The following is a 19,536-nucleotide window of genomic DNA, read 5'->3' as shown; positions in this document are numbered from 1 at the left end:
GTGATCCTTCACATGTGTAAAAACCTGAGGAAGGATTCTGCAAACGTCTCCTTTATTTCCCTCACCCCAAATCTAGTCAAGCACACAGCTCCCAAGCAATAAAATGCACAGAGAGCAAACATACATAAGTGATGGGCAGCTTCTTCATGGTGAGGACAGTGTCCACAGGGATGGCATTGTTGCATTGACCCACACAGCAGCGAACCACTCCTGTTTTTAAAACGTTACTTGTCAGCTCTGCTTGCAAGAAGTACTCCTAAGAAGAAAAGAGGAAGAGATCAACAACAATAACTCTGCTACATCTTACTTGGAAACTCCAACAACTATGAAGCAACAAACACCCTTTGGATATATTCACAATGAGAAAAACACTGACTCTCCTGCTTTTCCTGAGTTTCTCTAACTTCTGCCTCCAAAGCTACTGCCAAGAGAGAATGCTCAGATCAGTCCAGTGGGCTTCTTGATAAAATTACCAGTTTTTCAAAAAAAAAAAAAAAAAGAAAGAAACAAAAGATTTAAAGGACAAACTTGCAAAAACCACTGGTTACAATGGTATTTCAGGACTACTTCCCGGTTGTATCTTACACTAACCCATCCCCAACGGCACCATTAGAAAATTGTATATTCACTTTACAACCAAGGAAAGCTGAAAACAAGAACTCTAAACAAACAAACAAACAAAAAAAAAAAACAAAAAACAAACAAACAAAAAAAAACTTTTTCCTAACCAATCCTGCATGTTTCCATACCCTCCAAGCCACTGGCTGACCAGGGGGCAAATGATCCCTTAAGCCTCAAGTCTCTTTATCTGTAAAATGCAAAGCAACCTGGTGCCTACTTCACATGGTTGCTGTTGAGTAAGAAAAACAAAAGTATGTTAGAACACTTGTCTGGCAAAGGTGAGCAGCCAAATAAAATTCTGGTCATTTCCTAAACTGAGCCATGAGGTCAAGGACCTGCCAGAGATGCTGCTACCCTCAATGAGTTCCATACACCTGGTGTACTAGCAGGGTTCCAAGTATCTGCCCATCAATAAATGATGATCTTATGTGTTCTGAACTACAACTGGCTATTTATAGATTTTTTTCCCCACAACTTAGCTGCACATTGTGATTTGTTTGCTAGGAGAACCTGCTTACCTGCTACAGAAAAAATATAAACACTCAAGTTTCAATCAATGCTCACTGACAATCAACAGTATGAAATCTTTTTTAAAATAAAATTTAAAAATTTTTTTGAAGTCCCTTTGCCTTTTATCTCCATTCCTTTTCCCAGAAGCAACCAGCATCATGACTTTGGCATGCATCCTTTCTGACCCATTCCAAAATAGCTTCATCTTTACATACATGTCCAAGAACATAAGGGAGCATTTAATGGGTGTTTGTTTTCATAAATGTTACACTATTTTTTTCCTTCTAACCTAGTCCATTTTTCTCAAGTACCATACATAGGACTCAATCCTAGCGTTCTTTCACATTTTATTTATCCCTTCCCTTAGTGTGGATATTTAGGTTGTTTCCACATATTTCCAACAACAGCAATGAATATTTTTGTACGTTTCTTTCCCTACTGCATGAATTTCTGCAGTACTGGCTTTCAAATTTTTTGACCCACTTTCATTGAACTTTTATATATGCACACTTATATAAGATATTAAAATAAAAATTTCATGAAATGCTACTGAACCTTACATGCAATGTATTGTTTTTCTTTTTAGATTTTATGCTATTTCACTTTTTTTTTTTAAAGCTTATAATAATCCACAAAGTTAACTGCATAAATCATTAATGAAGTACAACCTACACTTTGAAAAGTACTACTATAGAGCAGCAGTGTAGTTTGGTCTCAGGGCTCTTTATACTACTAAACATTTAAGGACTCCAAGGAGATTATGTCATATGTGACTTGTTAATATTTGCCATGTTAGAGGTTTAAACTATGCAATTTAAAAAATATTAATTCTCTTTAAAAATAACAATAGTAAGTCCATTATATTAACCCATTTTATTTTAAACAGCCATATTTAAAAAAAAAAAAAAAACCTAGAAGAGTAGCATTTTTACATTCTGCAAATCTCTCTTAATACCCAGTTCAATAAAAGGTAACTGGACTCTCATCTCTGCTTCTGCATTCAGTCTGTGCTGCCATCACATGACAGGTAGACTCAGGGGACTCTACTTATGAAAGTACAGGGTTGAAAGACAAATAAGCCCTAATATCTGCACATAGTGTTAAAATTCTATGTACAATATATATTATAAACAGTATGCGTTACATGTGTAGTACGTATTACATATATAACATATATATACTAAAAACACAGTATATATTACACATAAGGTATACATACTGTGAACATACTATCCATGTCATTTAAATGTAGCACATACTGTAAAGTATGTGCTACATACATAATGTGTACTATAAACAGTCTGACTTTGTAAAATCCTGGAAATTTATAAATCTGCATCAAAATGTAATATACTTCAATGTGATAAAATAATAGCTAACATTTCCTTAACCTGTTAAAAACATCCTTTGAGGTATAGTTATTGCCATTATGGTACTTTTACAGATAATGAAACTGAGGCAAAGTAGTTAAGTAATGTGCCCTTGGTCACAAAGGTGTGACTGAAAGAAGTGGGATGTGAACCAGACCTAGGCTCTTTAACCATGACCACCCACAGAAGGAAAGAGTACTCCTTTCATCCATTCAACAAGCACCAACTATGTGCTAGGCACTGCCTTGAGGATGTATTTATGAGACTTGGATTCAGAATCTAAGGTCTTGATGACCAAGAACTTGTCTTCTGTGCAACTAGCCTAACCCCCCATCACTTTATACCTTCAAAAATGTAATGATTTCATGATTTGCTTCACTTCCTCAAGACATTTTATTTTATTTATTTTAGGGTGCTGGGGATTGAACCCAGGGCCTTGGGGCATGCTAGGCAAGCACTCTACCACTGAGGTACTTCCCAAGCCTACTTGCTCAAAACTTACTTAAACAAATGAACAAAAAAAGCTTCTGGTGATTAGATTAGATATATTTTCTAAGGGGGTGCTATCGTTTGAATGTGGTTTGTCCCCCAAAGGTTCATGTGCTGGAATCTTGATTCCTGAGGTGGCAGTGCTAAGATGGTACCTTCAAGAGATGGTGCCTACTGCAAGGTAGTTAGGTCATGGGGGCACTGCCTCAAAAGGGATTAATGCTGATCTCCTGAGCCAGTGAATTCTCATGAGAATGGGTCATTATAAAGTGAGGCTGCCCATACACTTGGTCCCTTCTACATATCTCCAGTTTCTTTTCTGTTCCTCCACCATGCTGTGATGCAGCCTGGAGGCCCTGGCCAGGATTCTGCAAACATGCTGTTTGGCCCTTCCAACCATGAAATCAAGCCAAATAAACCTATTAATTTTTTAAAGAACCTTGCCCCCAGATATTTCGTTGTAGCAACACAAAACAGACTAATATACAGGGATTGAAGATAAGGAGGCTGCATTCCCTATTCTTGATTATAAAGATCAAAATGGCTTATCAGTTCAGGTAGCAGGAAGCAGTGCTTCCTTATGTCTTTAAAATGCCACACTCACGGCTCTACCATTTTCAACATGCTTTCATAACCTCAAAATTAGATCCCTCACTCTCATACCAGAGTCTTCAATATCCTCTATGGCCTGCCTTTCAGACTACAGGTTGGACTCAGCCACTTCTGCAACAGGATGTCCCAGTTACTCACAAATTGCAATAAAGAAAAAGCAGAAGTACTCCACCTCATGCAAAGTCTTTCAGACTTAAACATGTGTTCATACAAAAAGGCAGCTTCCCAGGGCTTCCTGAGAACAACCCAGTGGGCAGACAGATGTTTCCCCACCCAGTCTCATAAGGGGGAACCATTTCTCTAGGTTCCGTATTCTTTTCTTCGGGGAAAACTCACTTCTTCACAATATGTATGCGACAGTTAACTGACCAGCTTCCAATTAGCTTTAAAAATCCTATTTAACCCTTACACTTAACTGGTGGGCCTCTAAAATAACGCAATCTATGGAGGAATTTCAAAATTGTTGGAAAAATCACACTTGTGTTTGTCTTTATCCGGCAGCTCCAGTTTTAGAAATGTATTCTCCACTGATCTCCCTTCTATTATTATTATTTTAATTAGTGCATTATAATTACATATATACACATGGGATTCACTGTGGTGTATTAATACATAGGCATACAGGAGTTTGGTTGATTTCATTCCAAATGTACTTTCAAGGTACAACGGCAAAAACATACAACTTATGAGTATGTACTGTGTTACCATGAAAGCAAAGGACTGGAAGCAATTCTATGTCTATCAGAGGCAAAAAGCATAAATTATGGTACAGTGACACAGAACACTGTTCAGATGTGCAAGAGCTGAGAGCTTTTTGAACTGATGGTAAGTTCCTTCTTTTTTTCAGTACTGGGGATTAAACCCAGGGTCTAGTGCACGCTAGGCAAGTGTTCTACAACTGAGCCACATCCCCAGTTCTCTGATTTCAACACACACTTCTTAAGTGACAAAATGAGGCACACAACAGTATATAGAGAATGCCACATTTTGTGAAAAAGGAGAATATGAAAATATATAGATTTACTAAAATCTACAGAAAGATACTGAAAGATAAATCAATAACTTGTTTTTCCAAGGTAGCTACTAATGGTAGAGAGAATAATCTGAAGGTGACAGGGGTGAGGGTGAAATGAGACTTTTCTTGTTACAAAGTTTTGACTGAAAAAGGAAGATTCACACATTCAAAAAGAAACAGCAATCCCTAAGGGATTATGAACAAACATACATCTGCATATTTAATTGGTGATAAAACCACAGAGTGGAGGAAAAAACTTACTTCAATAAAGACTTCAGAACATGGTATTTTGATTATACATCACTGGAAATATGTCCAGAAATGGAGCTGTTAGGGAATCTTAAATTCCATTCAGTATTTCATTACTCATCTTGGTATTATTTTGAATATTATTTTGAAATACACAGAATAATACAAATAATTAATTAATAAATACTGTCTAGAATCAAGATTTTCAGCAGAAGAGAAAAGACACATATGTAAAGGAGGAAAACTCCTTTAATGTTAAATCTAAGAGGACTGTAGAACTATAATCCCTGAGAGTGAGAATGTCAAGCGCTAAAGGCTCTGACAGTTCAGAGATGGTACAGCTCCAAAAACCAGAATGGAGAGAGCATATGAGAAAACTGTCTACTTTTCAGCATTCACATTATTGGTGGTGCAAACCTGATCAAAGAAAAGCTGCAAAGCCTGTGTGTACTGTAAGGGCTGGGACTGTGGTTACTCTCAGGAGGGCAGAAGGGTACGTACGATGAGGGGCCACTGATCAACATCTGGAATGGGTGGCAGATCTCCTGCTCTGGGACACTCACTGCATCATTTGAAACTGCTTTATGCCATTTTATATACTTGGGTTACATTTAACATCAAAAAGATTACATGCCTGTAATCCCAGCAGCCTGGGAGGCTAAGACCGGAGGATTGTGGGTTCAAAGCCAGACTCGGCAATGGCAAGGCACTAAGCAATTCATTGAGACCCTGTCTCTAAGTAAAATAGATGTGATAAGACACAGTGCATAACCCCTATCATGGAGCATTCCTGCCCAAAAAGTTAAGCCTAAATCTAGGGAAACCTCTGTGGCTAACTGCCAGTTACAGGAAATTCAAAGTAGGCAATGGTAGAACAAGTTATAAAACCACACAGGAAACAAAACTAGAATGAGGACCACTCTATAGGACAACTGACACAGTTTCTTCAATAAGACAGGGGCATTAGAAAAGAAGGGACAGGTTACTGGATTCTTCTAAATCAAGCAAGTTAAGAGATTAACAACCAAATGTTTATTTGGATCCTGATTTGAACAAACCATTGTAAAAACGGCATTTTTTACATAGTCATAAAAATATGACTATAGATTGGTGTGTAGGAGCCACACATTATTATAAATTTCATATGTGAAAATGGCACTGTGGTTATGGAAAAAAAAGAATCTGTTTTTTAGAAATGATTACTCCAAATATTTATAGGGGTGACTTTTATATGGTTGTTTAATGTATTGTTTTACCATCTTTTTAATATATCAAATTTATTTATTTATTTATTTTTTTTTTATTGTGAACAAATGGGATACATGTTCTTTCTCTGTACATAGAGTAAAGGCATACCATTTGTGTAATCATACGTTTACATAGGGTGATGTTGGTTGATTCATTCTGTTATTTTTTCCCCTTCCCCCCACCCCTCCCATCCTCAAATTTATAAGGTAACAAAAAGTCTTACTTTAACCATGTCCTGAAATGATTATTTTGTCCTATAATACTCACCAATATGACAATATAGTTTTGTTAAAGGGCTAACCATAGCATAACAATAATTTTAGGAGAGAACTGTACAACAGTTTATAAAAATAAATCACAGTTTATATAAAACTTCACATAATAGGCAAGATTATTTGTACATAAAGATTACTGTTCCACTTAACTCCTTAGGGGTACTCATTTAGAGATTTAGAAAAGTCACACTTGGATCTAAACTAAAGTTAGCAAACTACAAGTGGGCCAAATCCAGACTAGTGCTTGTTTCTACAAATAGTTTTACTGGAATAGACACACTCATTGACTAGCATGCTGTCCTTGGCTGTCCTTGAGGTACAACGGGAGAGCAGAATAGCTGTAACAGAGATCATATGATTGGCAAAATCTAAAATATTTACTTCCTCGCCCTTTTCAGAAAAAGAATGCAGGTGACCCAGATACCACTAAAGATGCAAATTTAAAAAAAGGGCTTGAATTCTAAGTTTTGATGCTTGGGTTTTCAGGTGAGGCCCAGGGGAAAATCTACCATAAGAAAAATTTATATGATTTCAAACTCCAAAAACATTCTTAGTACCAAATACGCCTATCTCATAGTGGTTTAGAGGAAAATTGACAAAGGAGTCATGAAAAATAAAAGTGACAAAAATGCAACCTAATCAGTCCTATGCAAGAAGCTTTTCACAAATTTGATTATTGAGATAGGGTCTTGCTATGTTCCCTTGGCCGGTTTCAAACTCCTGGGCTTAGGAGATCTTCCTGCCTCAGCTCCTCAATAGCAGGGGCTGCAGGCACACACCTTGCCTGGCTTAATCTTCTGTTGTGCAAAAGACTTACTTTTGCCATTTAAGCATACTTTACCTTTCAAGCTCTGATACAATCCTCCTCAAAAGTGTGAAGAGAATGCCTATTTACATACATATCTGTCCTCTATCTCTTAGTGTAGATGCAGGCTTACAAAAGCAAGAACCTTGTTAACTTGCCAAGTCTGGCTCTGAACTTGTGATCCTCTTGCCTTGGCCTCCAGAGCAACGGGGATTATATGAGTGTGTCACCATGGCACATTCTTCATAGTACTAGAAAAACAGTCCTAAAATTTGTTTGGAAGAATAAAAAGACCCAGAATAACCAAAGCAATTCTAGGCTAAAAAAGTAATGCTGGACAACTCAGGAGGCCGAGGCAGGAGGATCGTGAGTTCAAAGCCAGCCTCAGCAACTTAGTGAGGCTGTAAGCAACTCAGTGAGACCCTGTCTCTAAATAAAATATTTTTAAAAGGGCTGGGGATGTGGCTCAGTGGTTTAAGCACCCATGAGTCCAAACCCTGGTAACCAGAAAAAAAAGTAATGCTGGAGATATCACAATACCTAACTTCAAATTATACTATAGAGCTATAGTAGCAAAAACTGCAAGGTACTGTCATAAAACAGAAACACAGATCAATGGCAGAGAATTGAAGACACAGGCACAAATCCACACAGATAGTCACTGGATCCTTGACAAAGGTGCCAAAACCATACAATGGAGAAAAGAAAGCCTTTTAACAAATGGTGCTAGAAAAACTGGTTATCTGTAAGTAGAAGAATGAGACTAGATCCTACTCTCTCACCCTGTACAAAAGTCAACTCAAAATGGATCTTCAGAGACCTAGGAATTAGATCAGAAACTATGTAACTCCTAGAGGAAAATGTAGTCGATACTCCAACATGTAGGCCCAGGCAACAACTTTCTCAATAGGATTCCTTTATAATGCTTAGGAAATAAGGTCAAGAATTAATAAACAGGATGGCATCAAATTAATAAGCTTTTGCACAACAAGGAAACAAGAATGTGGAAAGAGAACCTACAGAATGGGAGAAAATCTTTGCTAGCTACTCTTTGACACAGGATTATATTCAGAATATATAATGAATAAAAAAAAAACATCAAAAATACAAATAACCCAATTAAATGATGGGCAAATGAACTAAACAGGCACTTCTCAAAAGAAGGAATACAAATGGCCCAAGAATGTATGAAAAGATGTTCAACATCATTAACAATCAAGGAAATGCAAATCAAAACTACAGTCAGAATGACAGACAACAAGAATACAAATAATAATAAATGCTGGAGAGAATGTGGAGAAAAAGAAACACTTGGTGGGATTGTAAATCAGTATAACCACTAAGAAAATTTTTATGTTTCTCAAAAGACTAGGCATGGAACCACTATATGACCCAGTTATCCCATTCTTTATATTTATCCTAAAGAATTAGTCATCATACTATAGTGACACATGCATATGCAAGTTCATAGCAGCACGATTCACAACAGCCAAACTATGGAGCTGGTCTAGGTTTCTATCAATGGAAGAATGGATAAAGAAAATGTAGTATGTATACACAATGGAGTTTTAGTCAGTCATAAGGAAGAATGAAATAATGTTATTTGCAGGAAAATGGATGGAACCTGAGAATACTATTAAGCGACTCAGGAGGTTAAGTATCCTAAGTTTTCTCTCCTTTGTAGAAGTTTGACAGGAAAGAGGAGGAGAAAGGAGGGAGCGGTCTCATGGAAAATCAATGGGAAATCAGCAAAGAAGAGGGAAGGAATCAGGGGGAGGGAGGAGAGGAATGAAAGGAGAAATACTAGGAAAAAATACTGGTTGATACTGGCTAGATTATATTGTTACACTGTGGGTATGTATGAATATGTAACAACAAATCCCACCATTATGCACAACTTTAATGTACCAATAAAAAATAAGGGAAAAATGTTATTATAATATTCAAACTATGAATATCAAGGTTGTTTTACTACCACTGATAACTCAGAATTTGAATATCATTCGCTATACTTTTTACTATCCCACTTAATCCCCACCCAGAGGTTCAAAACCATTAGAAGCAATGTTGAGACTCTACAGGTCCTATCTCACCTCCTTGAGAGAGAGCACAATATGCCTCTGAATAAGTCATCCTGTTATACAAAATCTTATGTTATGGAGACCACTAAAAAAAAAACACACACACAATATTTCTACTAAGTTTTATGCTTAAAGTTTAGATTTGAGTATCTTTGGTTCAGGGAAAGATGGACTAAGCAATTACTGTTATCTCGTATTTGTTGACTATTTATTCCAACAAGGTTGAAAAGTTGAAATCATTCATACTCCTGACTGCGAAAAGCAGGAAAGAGATAGAAACAAGAAAAGAGGAGAGAGAGAGAGTTGTTTATGGGGAGTTAAAGAGTAAGCGCAGGGGCGGGGGGAATAAGTGTGAATGAGCTTGTTTTTCTGCATCTAAGTTTGTGACTTAGGTCACATACATGCATGCTTATTCCTGGAAGGACTAAGAGCAGGGAGTGGGAGGCAGAAGTTTAGATGCAGAAAACATTCTTGCTGATTTTTCCCCTAACATTGTTCAGAATTAACTGAACAAAAGAAACACATAAAAACGGTTGACATTTTAAATAAACCTTTTAAAATTGAATTAGGGAACAATCTGGAAAGCAAACATACTTTGGTCTCAATGGTTTGAACATTTCTCACTTTAGTGACTGGCCTCTGTACACTGAAGAAACCTTTCCTTCTTGTCTGACATCCTGATCCAAACCCCTGCAAAGCCTACAGGCAGAAATCTCATTCAAACCAATACAGGCCAAATGTTGTTTTGCATTACTCTTACCCCAGCCAAAGTCAAAATGTTTTCCAGTGATTTGGTCATTATGAGACGTTTCTTGGCACGAGTTACTGCAACATACAGTAAATTCCACTCATCCTCAGAAAATGACTCTAGAGAAACAGGGAAAAATCAACTAAAAAGCTTGCTTAGGAAAACTTGTATTCCCACCTAAGTGTTTACAACCCCTCACTCATCCCCCACCCTGTCAATTCACTCACGATTTGCTGGATGTATCTACAGAAGTTTCCTATAAATATCAACTACAAAAACAAACAGAAACTTTGCATACTAGTGGCACTAAGTACTGGGTTTTTTTTAGCTCTGCTACAGTAAATGCTGGGAACATGCTGACTCAGTCACACAAAAAAAGCCAGAGCTGGATCCAAATCAATAGTCTCTAATGCCTGGCTCTTTCCATTTCCTTTTGCTCTCTCTCTCTGCACTGACAGCCCAATCTAGAAACATCTTACACCCGCATCAGACAACCAGGGAAGAAAACCACATTTGTAAGTCTGTGGTGCCCATTTACCCCTCTCATCGTTCAGCCTCAATACCTAGCACAAGAGAGAGCTGGCCTGTGAGCAGAACGAAAGCCACTGACTGAACTGTACACGTTAATGGGTGGACTATGTGGTGTGTAAATTTTATCTCAAAAAAGCAGTCGCCAAAAAAGTATGTAAATATAAACCAGGAAGGGGAAAAAAGATAGTAGCAAAATAAATATCTGCCCACTCATCCCCAAAAAAGCAGGTGATCTCTCTCCACAGTACCTACTCCTCCTCCTTCCACTCTGATTTATGTTCAACACTGTGTCTCTCCACCCTTATGGCTATTCACTAGAGAAAAGGAATGTCAGTATTTTATTTCATCATTTCAATGTATGCTATGTTCCAAATTTTGAAACTATATTTAATAAAGAGTTTTTTGTTTGGAAATTTCAAATGTTTTTATTCCAAGATTCAAGATCAAATGAAACACTAATGCTTAGAGTTTAACAACTAGACTTGAATTTAAATTTACTAAAAAGCAGACAAATGATAAAGAGTACTAGCTCAACTTTTTATGATTTTCTGATTTATTTTTTTAAATAAAAGGAAAGGGAATTAGTGAAAGAAAAACACCCTGGAAAGCAGGTGAATGGAATGTTTCCAAGCTTTTCTGAGCACCAATGGCTGCTGGTGACAAATCTGAAGCTGAAGAGGTGTGTTGCGAGGGCCATTGTGAACATAACCCTAAGAGAAGCAGCCTTGTACCAGTTTACAGTTTGATTTTTCTAAGAACCATAGAATAAGAGTCAAACGTTTAGGACAGGAGGTGATTCTCACCTAGAAGGAACCTACCAGGAGGACACAACCATCCAATCAAAACCAAGCCAGTCACCTCCTAATTACTAAAATAAGAGTATCCCAAGAGCCACCAGTGTCCTTACCAACTCTGAAGTGAGGAAGTTGGGCAAGATTATGCCTGGCACAAGGCACTTTCACAAAATCATCCAAAACGTGCACAGTATCGAACTCCAAGCCTTTGGCTTTGTGCACAGTGCCCAAAATGTACTCTAGAATAAAAACATAATGCTCAGTCAGATGGAGACTTTGCAGGGAAAGGAACCAGAGAAAAACAAAAGTTCGTTTGCTGCATGCAGTTGTGTGGGAAAAGGAGGAGGAAAGTAGGGCCCCTAAAAGGGGGGAAAAAAGGTTGAGAAGAAAAGTAGAAAATTAATCCAAGAAGTACCTCAGGAATCACATTCTGCAGACCACACTGACTCTCCCTATCCCCTAGTATGTTACACTGGAAGGGACAGAGGCCCAGAAGAGGGCTGCATGGTTTGCCTAGGTGGAGCAGCTGAACTAGAAAATCCCATTCTACTGACTTGAAAGTGGAACAGCAATAAAGAGCCCTAAGGCTCTCCTTTCTATTTATTTAATATTTTTTAAATTTTATGTGGTGCTGGGGATTGAAACCAGGGCTTTGTTCTTTTTTTCATAAATAACACAGCCACCCATGTCACAGTTACTTCATATAGGTTAGGACGTTCCACCTCCTCTTGAAGGGAGGCAAGAACCAAGTGCTTTCTTTCCTTACCTGCAAAGTCCCAATCTTCTATATGGCATTTTTCTATCCTTTCCACCAATTCTGGGATCCTGATGTTATACTTTTCAACTACTGCAATCTTTGCTTCAAGCTCCTTGTCCTCAGCAGCAGTCACGTACCTCTTGAAGCCACTGAAGCCTTCTTTGTGTACCCATCTTCGGATGAATCTGTCTTTAATGATGAGGTTTTCTGAGGAGAACACACTCAGTCAGCAGGTGCAGGCTCCTCTACCTTGACAGCAATAGCTGCACATTCCTAACCAACATGACAGTGGGTGGTCTGAGATGTGGGAGACCCAGGTTCCAGTCCTGACTGCATCACTAACTCACTGTGTGTCCCTGGGCAAGTCAGTGTAGCAGCCTCTCCGTCTCCAACTGAGGATCAAGGGCCCCACACTTGAGATCCTCACCTACTTCACAGGGATTTGAAAGAGCGCCATGAAAAGGGAAAGAAAGCGCCATGGAAATATCAGAAAGTATCATCTGGGGCCATATAATGTGTCGATGTGTAAAGTTGCCCAGGCAGACAGAATGATGTGAGGGAAGACAATCTCTGGGACCAACGCTGGCAAGCAATGAGACTCCCAAGAGAAGGTCTTGGAAAAGTCTGTCAGTACCTCTGAAAACCAAAGGCCTCAGGCATCCCCCTCTTCAAGGGCAAAGAGCAACACTAGCTCCCCATTCTCTGGAAGGACAAGAACACTGTCTGAGGACCGACCCGGGCCTTCCCCATCCCTGTCTCTCCAGTGCTGCTTTCCACTGCTCCAAGGCCAGGTAGGTACTCACGTTTCTTCCGTTCTTCCTCTGGCTGAAGAAGGATCCAAATATCAATGATTCTGTCCAATCCAAATGATTTAATCCCCTGAAAAAGTTTTTTGGTGGGATTTTGTTTTTTTGTTTTGTTTTTTAACAAAACAAAATAAAGCAAATGTAGTTGTGGGATTTTGAAATGAGATGGTTTCTTGGAAACGAATCTCAAATTGCACCCAAAGCATCACCATGAATGGGGAACTTCATCAACTGCAAAGCACTGGGCTATAATATGGCCTGGAAACTCAGAATTATCAAATTTTAAATTTAGGTGTTACTTCAAATTCTTCATATGTTTTTAAGAAAGACAAGTGATAGCTGCATGTTGTTTTCTCATCAGTAAATGGGCAATTTAAGTCTATTCTCCAGGAATGTGAAATGGTTGTAAAAGAATACAAATGGTAACTGAATACAAAGGGTTGAATACTTACCACACTGTTTCTTTCGAGAAGGAACTACAGAATACCTACTATAGGTCTAAATAATTCTGTGATTTTAAAGGTTGGCTCTTGGAGAAAGGGCCTGCTTGTACCATGGGTTAGCCCTGTTCTAACTAAGGAGGGCCTGCTGAGCACTGGCCTGGCGCCAGCACTCACAGGGCACCAGGCCTGGCACAGAAGGCACAAGACAAGGGCTCCCTACTCTAAGGACTTTTCATATTTTGAGGAAAGACATGTAAAACACTGACATAAAATGGACGCTAAAACAAAACGATATACATCATATCTCACAACTAGATAAGTGACCAAGTGTAATAACACATGTGACAGGCAGTGAATAGAGGTAAGAGAGGGAGTGAGAACAACTTACTTTATATCATGCCTGGCATGGATATTCCAAAATATTATTCTCTTACAATAATGATAATGGCTAAATAATGCTATGTCTTCTAGATGATATTATAAAGCCATTACAACAGCAATGAAAGAAAATAAGGTTATGTGTTGAGTGAAAATAGAATACATTTTTATGTACACCACTACACATTATGCAAAAAAAACACATTAAGGACAAAGACAAAGAAAAATCAGCAAAAATGAGATTATATGAAATACTTGAATTTTATGTTTCTTATTTAATGATTCTTCCTTTTAGTCCGAAGGTTTCTATAACATGCTTTTATCATCTTTATTTTAAAAAATGAAAGAAAAATCAAAAGACCTCTTTGATTTTGATTCACTATTTATTGAGTGCCCAGCACACAGTAGGCTGTCAAAAATATTTTTTCATAAATGAGTAACTTACAGTCTTAGCTTTATTTCAGAGTTAAAAGTGATGTAAACATGTCATTTAATCCTAACTTCCCTGTGAAACAGGTGAAGGAAAGGCACTGTTTTTATCTTAGAGATGGAGAGAATGAGGCACACAGAAGTTGTGACTTGCCCCAAGTCACACAGGTCAGTGACAGAGCCAGAGCTAGAACCCAGGTGTTGAACCCCATGTGTTGTAGAGTAACTGGTGCTGTCAGTTCAGCTGTTCTTATACTAATAAACAACACAATCAGAAAAACCTCAGGTGGCCAGCAGCCTCACTGCACAATCAAATTTAAAGAAGTTCATTTTTCAAAGAGTAGAGGAAAAAATCCTCTTTATTAGGTCTCACTTATTAGGAATATTTTACTAGCGTAATCAGAGTTGCCAGAAGTAAAGACTTGAGTTTCAGTGCAGCCTGGTGAAGAGTCAAAAACCCAAATGTTTTCCTGCATAATCAGTCTAATGAAGTTGAACATTTTCACTGCGTATGTTTGTCTATAACATTTTTTGTGAATGAAGCAGTCAACAGAGATTTACTCTTACCCCGATCAAATGTATCCTTGAAGGTACTTCTCCTTCAGTTACCCGTACAGCCTCATCAAACACATTGGCATTGGTCCGAGACAACAGAGCCACTTGTCCCTTAGCATCACCTCTAATGCCACCTTTGAGGAGACAGCACAAACTCAATGACAAATCAAAACAAGGAGGATAACTAATTTTGTTAACAAAAGAAGAGCTACTGAAAACCTTACTCTGATGGTTTCCTCCAACCAGTGTCTTCTTCCTCACCCTCTTGCAGACATCCAAGATAGTAGCTCCCACATAAGCTATTTCCACACCAAATCTAAAACTCTGTTGGAAACAATAAAATAAAATGAACTGGCAACCCACCTTGATACACATGAGCTCACTTCTACCACTGATGAGGTCCAACTTATCCAACATTAGAAGGGGATTTGGAAATTCCCCATAAATAAAACCATTTGTACCCAAACAGGAGCCTGGCAATCAAAAATTTCTAACTTTATTTCTAAGTGTTAATTATAACATCCTCTATCTTGAAACCCTGAAATGATCTATTTCTCTCCTCACTTACCACCCCAACCAAATTTTGACCATACTCCATCACCCTATCTATACTATCTTTTCTTATCCCTGCCATTAGCTTTGCTGGACTGACATATTTCATGTCTCACCTATCTGGTCTCTTACCTCCAATTCCCTCCCCGTCATATGATTCTCTCTCCCTCTGCTAGATTAATCTTATGCAAACACTTTTATTATACCATTTCCTTGCTACCAGAAGAAAGGAACAATACATATGGAAAAAAGAAGTACTCACTGTCAAGAGCTTCCATGACCTGAACAGTCTTTCCTTTCCATTGTTCCTCAATGCCAATAGCAAACTCTCCTTTTAAGCAAATCTACCCCTCCACCTTTTTATTCAACTCTAGCACAGTTTAAATCATATGAAAGTTTAAGAGAGTTCTTAAGGGTTCCTCCCCTCCCCTTTGAGAGTGCTTTCAACATTAATTCATAATTCCTGCCCTGCACAAGACAGTCATAGGTAGAATCACTATGGCCTAAGAAGTCCCTAGACTTGCCCTACCCTGGCATAGCCTCACAGAAAAATAAATCATTTTTCTGTCCTTCAATCTGGCCCGAGACCCTATTTCCCTGACCACTCCAACTGGAACAATATCATTATTCCCCATCTCCTGGTATTTACTGTCTTTTTCCACACATTCATAACTTAAGGTAATAAAGTATTGTGTACTTTGGTGAATAGCAATAACATAGACACAGGAAAACTAGATTTTGAACAAATAGTACTATGTCACTATAAAACTATCTGTACTGAACCATAAACCCAAATTATAAATATTCGTGAGTCTATATTAAGATAGATAAATATTGACTAAACAAATCTCTTTATGCTATCAGGTAGAGAGAAAAACAAATCTCTTGCAGAATTCCAAATAATTTATGAAGATACTCCAATACTTAATTCTCAAGTGTGGGCTCAGTAGAGGGACTTCCTTCCCCAGGATGCAGTATGGAGAGGAACAGTTTTACAGTAGTGAAACCTGACAAACACTACTCCAGCCAGATGATCAAGGTCAACACCCAGTCCTATCCCATGTTGATAATATGTACCCTTGATACCATGTGATCAAAATGGCACATGACCTCTGTGGCCTTCACCCCCAATCTATAACCCCAGTCTAACCATGAGGAAAAAAAAATACCTCAAAAATTCCAGCACAGAGCACATTAAAAATACCTGAAAAGCCAAATAAAACACGATTATATGTAATATGTTATCCTAGATGGGATTCTGGAGCAGTCAAAGATACTACTCAAAAACTAACACTCTGAATAAACTATGGACTTTAGTTTTATAATAATATGTCAATACTTGTTCATTATTTGTGGCAAGTGCTCCATATTAATCTAAAACGTTAAAAGTAGGGGAAACGGAGGACAGGGTGTATGAAAACTCTGAACTACCACCTCAAGGTTTTTGTAAATCTGAAACTATTCTAAAAAAATAATGTCAACTAAAAAACAAACTATTCCAAGCTAATGATACCCTAAGTCACTACGGCAGATGGGAACTCAAGGGAATAATCACAGAGAAGTTCATGGACCTCTCAATAATATAAAACAATAGAGCTTATGCTTTAATACAAATGATACGCATCTCTTCTAGGGATAGGGAGTTTACTAAAAGCAGTAGTTTTCAAAATGTGGTCTCAGGACACTTCACACTTTCACAAAATACTGAAGCCTTCAAAGCACTTTTATTTATGTGACCTACACCATAGCAGATACTTGAATCCATTTAAAAATCACAAAAGGGGGCTGGGGTTGTGGCTCAGTGGTAGAATATTTGCCTAGCATATGTGAGGCACTGGGTTCGATTCTCAGCACCACATACAAAAATAAAATAAAGGTCCATCAACAACTAAATATAAAAAAAAGAAAAAAAACTAAAAATCACAAAAACCCACTACATGATAGTGTAAGGAACGCTTTTTTAAATCATAAATGTATTTCTCAAAAAATTTTTAAAAAATTAATAAAAAGAGTGGCACAGTTTGGCAATTTTTACAGATTTTTTTCAACATGCAGCATTTCACAATTACGTCTGCATTCAGTCTGCTGTGATACATTATCTTGGTTGAAGTTTATGAAGAAAATTCAGCCTCACACAAATGTTTAATAGGAAAGGGAAGAATATTTAATCACCTTTTTTGCATAATCACAGACACTGTGAGTTGCATCATGTTCACTGTGGCAGATGCATGGTTTCCTAAATTTTAATTTTACTTGAAAGTAAGAATTTTATCTTTGGCAACACACACTTATTTAGTTTCCTGAAGTCACTGCTCATCTCACTCATGTTTGAGAAAATGCCAAATACCCAATTCCAAATAACCACAGATGGTCTGTCAGTTGTTCTTTCAAGTAAAAACTGTACAAGAAAAAAACAGCCTGTTTAGCTCATAACTCAACTAAAAGAGTATTCTTCCTGGGACACCAACGAGCTTCAGTCTTCAGTGGAAACGCTTTTTATGTACTTCCCATGTCAGCACATAGAGTATTAAGGAGATGTACTCAAGGGTCAACAGGTCATGAAATTAATAATTATGGCACCAAGGTCATTCTTAAGTGAAATGCTCTTTTATTTTTACTCTGAATGTTTTGAAAGAATATAACTGCTAGTCCAATTTGGTATCGAGGCCTTGATCCATGGTAAGGCCCTGGAAGGTTTACCCATGGTTAGCACCAAGTGTCGACACAGCAGAAAAGGCAAATAACTATTATGTAAAGTTTTGACTTTGCTGACCTCCACAGAACTTCACTTTGAGAACCACTGCTTACAAGTAAGGATATGCTATGTACTGTGAACCTAGCATAGTACTTGCACAGGGCCTGGAGCAAAAAAACCTAGGAGGGGAAATATGATGCTTGCTTACATGCTCCTGGGCACTCAGAAGCAGACAGAGCACGTACCTGTGTGAGATAGAAGACGTGCGTGTGGGGGACTGTGAACAGAGCATTGACTGCGCCACGGAAGGTATAGATCTGTTGGTGTGGGTCCCCTACGAAGATCTTCCCACATGGTTGAGATAGAACTATATTCATGATAGCTGAAACCAATAAGATGAACAGTGAGAAACTGGAAGAAGTCCAACATACACAGCAAAAAGAAACTATATTTAAGAAAAGAAAAGCATAAAAATGCTTTCACAAAACTAAGCCAGCCCACGACAGACAACAAAGTTGTCTTTTCCTGCAGGATAGGCACTCAATCAAAAGAAATAAGTAGTAAAAGAAATAAGAGTAGTTCCTGGTCCTAGGAATGATTACTTTTAGTCCTGATTGAACTATAGAGTCTAAGAAAACACATAGGGAAATACAAAATAAGGTAAATTGTCTTCTCTCTTTAATAGTATAACACCCAAAACATGACCTAAAAATCACACTCATAACATTGTCTATTCTCTGGTAGCCACTTGAAAAATATACAACACAAAACAAATTTTCACTCTAAATTGACCACTTTTTCCGCACTCAACTTAAGTTTAAGTCCCTATCATCTCATTTGATGAGCTACGCAGTTAACACTGTAAGAACAACTTCAGCAAAATATAGGGAGAAAGATAAATCTGCTTTGGGTAAGGGAAACAGACAACTGTTGAAATTCTAAGTCAAATAAAAGGGATTTCTGAATGACTAGCATTTGTTCCTCTTCTTTATCACAAATAAGAATAATCAATTTATTCCACATATATGTCCTCTTACATAATCATGATGCTGTTTCTACGTATTTGAGACTACTGATGTCCTGAATAGTTTATCACCTGGGGTACAGTCCTGGGCCTCATCCACAAAGATGGCGTCAAAAGAGGCAAGCAAAGGCTTGCTCAGCTGCCAGAGTTTCAAATAGCCTGAAAGAAGGGAGTAAGAGTCAAAACCTACAAGGGAAGCAGTTGTATTTAAAAGACACCAATGTCTGGAAACTTGCCTACCATCATGAGTCATTTGGTAAGCCTCTTCTTTGCACTCCCCTAGCTTCCGCATGTTGTCCCAGAGTCGGCTTGCTTCAAGGACACCATTCTAGAAAGCATGTGATACAGTGAACCAAAGTTTAATATCCTAGAAAAGACTAAAATCACATTCTCACTTCCACACACACACACAAGAGGAGCAAAGACATCATTATGAAACAGAGGGCGGGCCCTCCCTAAACTCCTAGGGTCTTGCAGCAATCTCTGAACTTCAGGCAGGGTCTGGAGCACAGAGATGAGTGGGAAACTAAGGCCACTGAGGTATGGCAG

General features: G+C 38.1%; 1 protein-coding gene across 4 annotated transcripts in view; it reads right to left on the bottom strand.

Annotated features, from left to right (window-relative positions):
- Nucleotides 1-19,536, bottom strand: part of Fbh1 (F-box DNA helicase 1) — a 69,289-nt gene that overhangs the window by 975 nt on the left and 48,778 nt on the right. For all 4 annotated transcript variants that reach the window (XM_047519858.1, XM_047519857.1, XM_047519859.1 and 1 more), the window contains 10 exons: nt 19,228-19,315; nt 19,060-19,146; nt 18,209-18,345; nt 14,941-15,040; nt 14,729-14,850; nt 12,909-12,984; nt 12,115-12,312; nt 11,462-11,587; nt 10,036-10,142; nt 125-256 (listed from right to left, as the gene is read on the bottom strand). In XM_047519858.1, coding sequence (XP_047375814.1) covers nt 125-256; nt 10,036-10,142; nt 11,462-11,587; nt 12,115-12,312; nt 12,909-12,984; nt 14,729-14,850; nt 14,941-15,040; nt 18,209-18,345; nt 19,060-19,146; nt 19,228-19,315 — 1,173 coding nt within the window. The remainder of the gene's footprint in view (nt 1-124; nt 257-10,035; nt 10,143-11,461; nt 11,588-12,114; nt 12,313-12,908; nt 12,985-14,728; nt 14,851-14,940; nt 15,041-18,208; nt 18,346-19,059; nt 19,147-19,227; nt 19,316-19,536) is intronic.

This window comes from Sciurus carolinensis, chromosome 12 (genome assembly GCF_902686445.1).
Source record: "Sciurus carolinensis chromosome 12, mSciCar1.2, whole genome shotgun sequence".
Lineage (NCBI taxonomy): Eukaryota > Metazoa > Chordata > Mammalia > Rodentia > Sciuridae > Sciurus > Sciurus carolinensis.
Note: the sequence above shows the minus strand (reverse complement) of the source record. Positions and strands in the feature narration are given on the sequence as shown.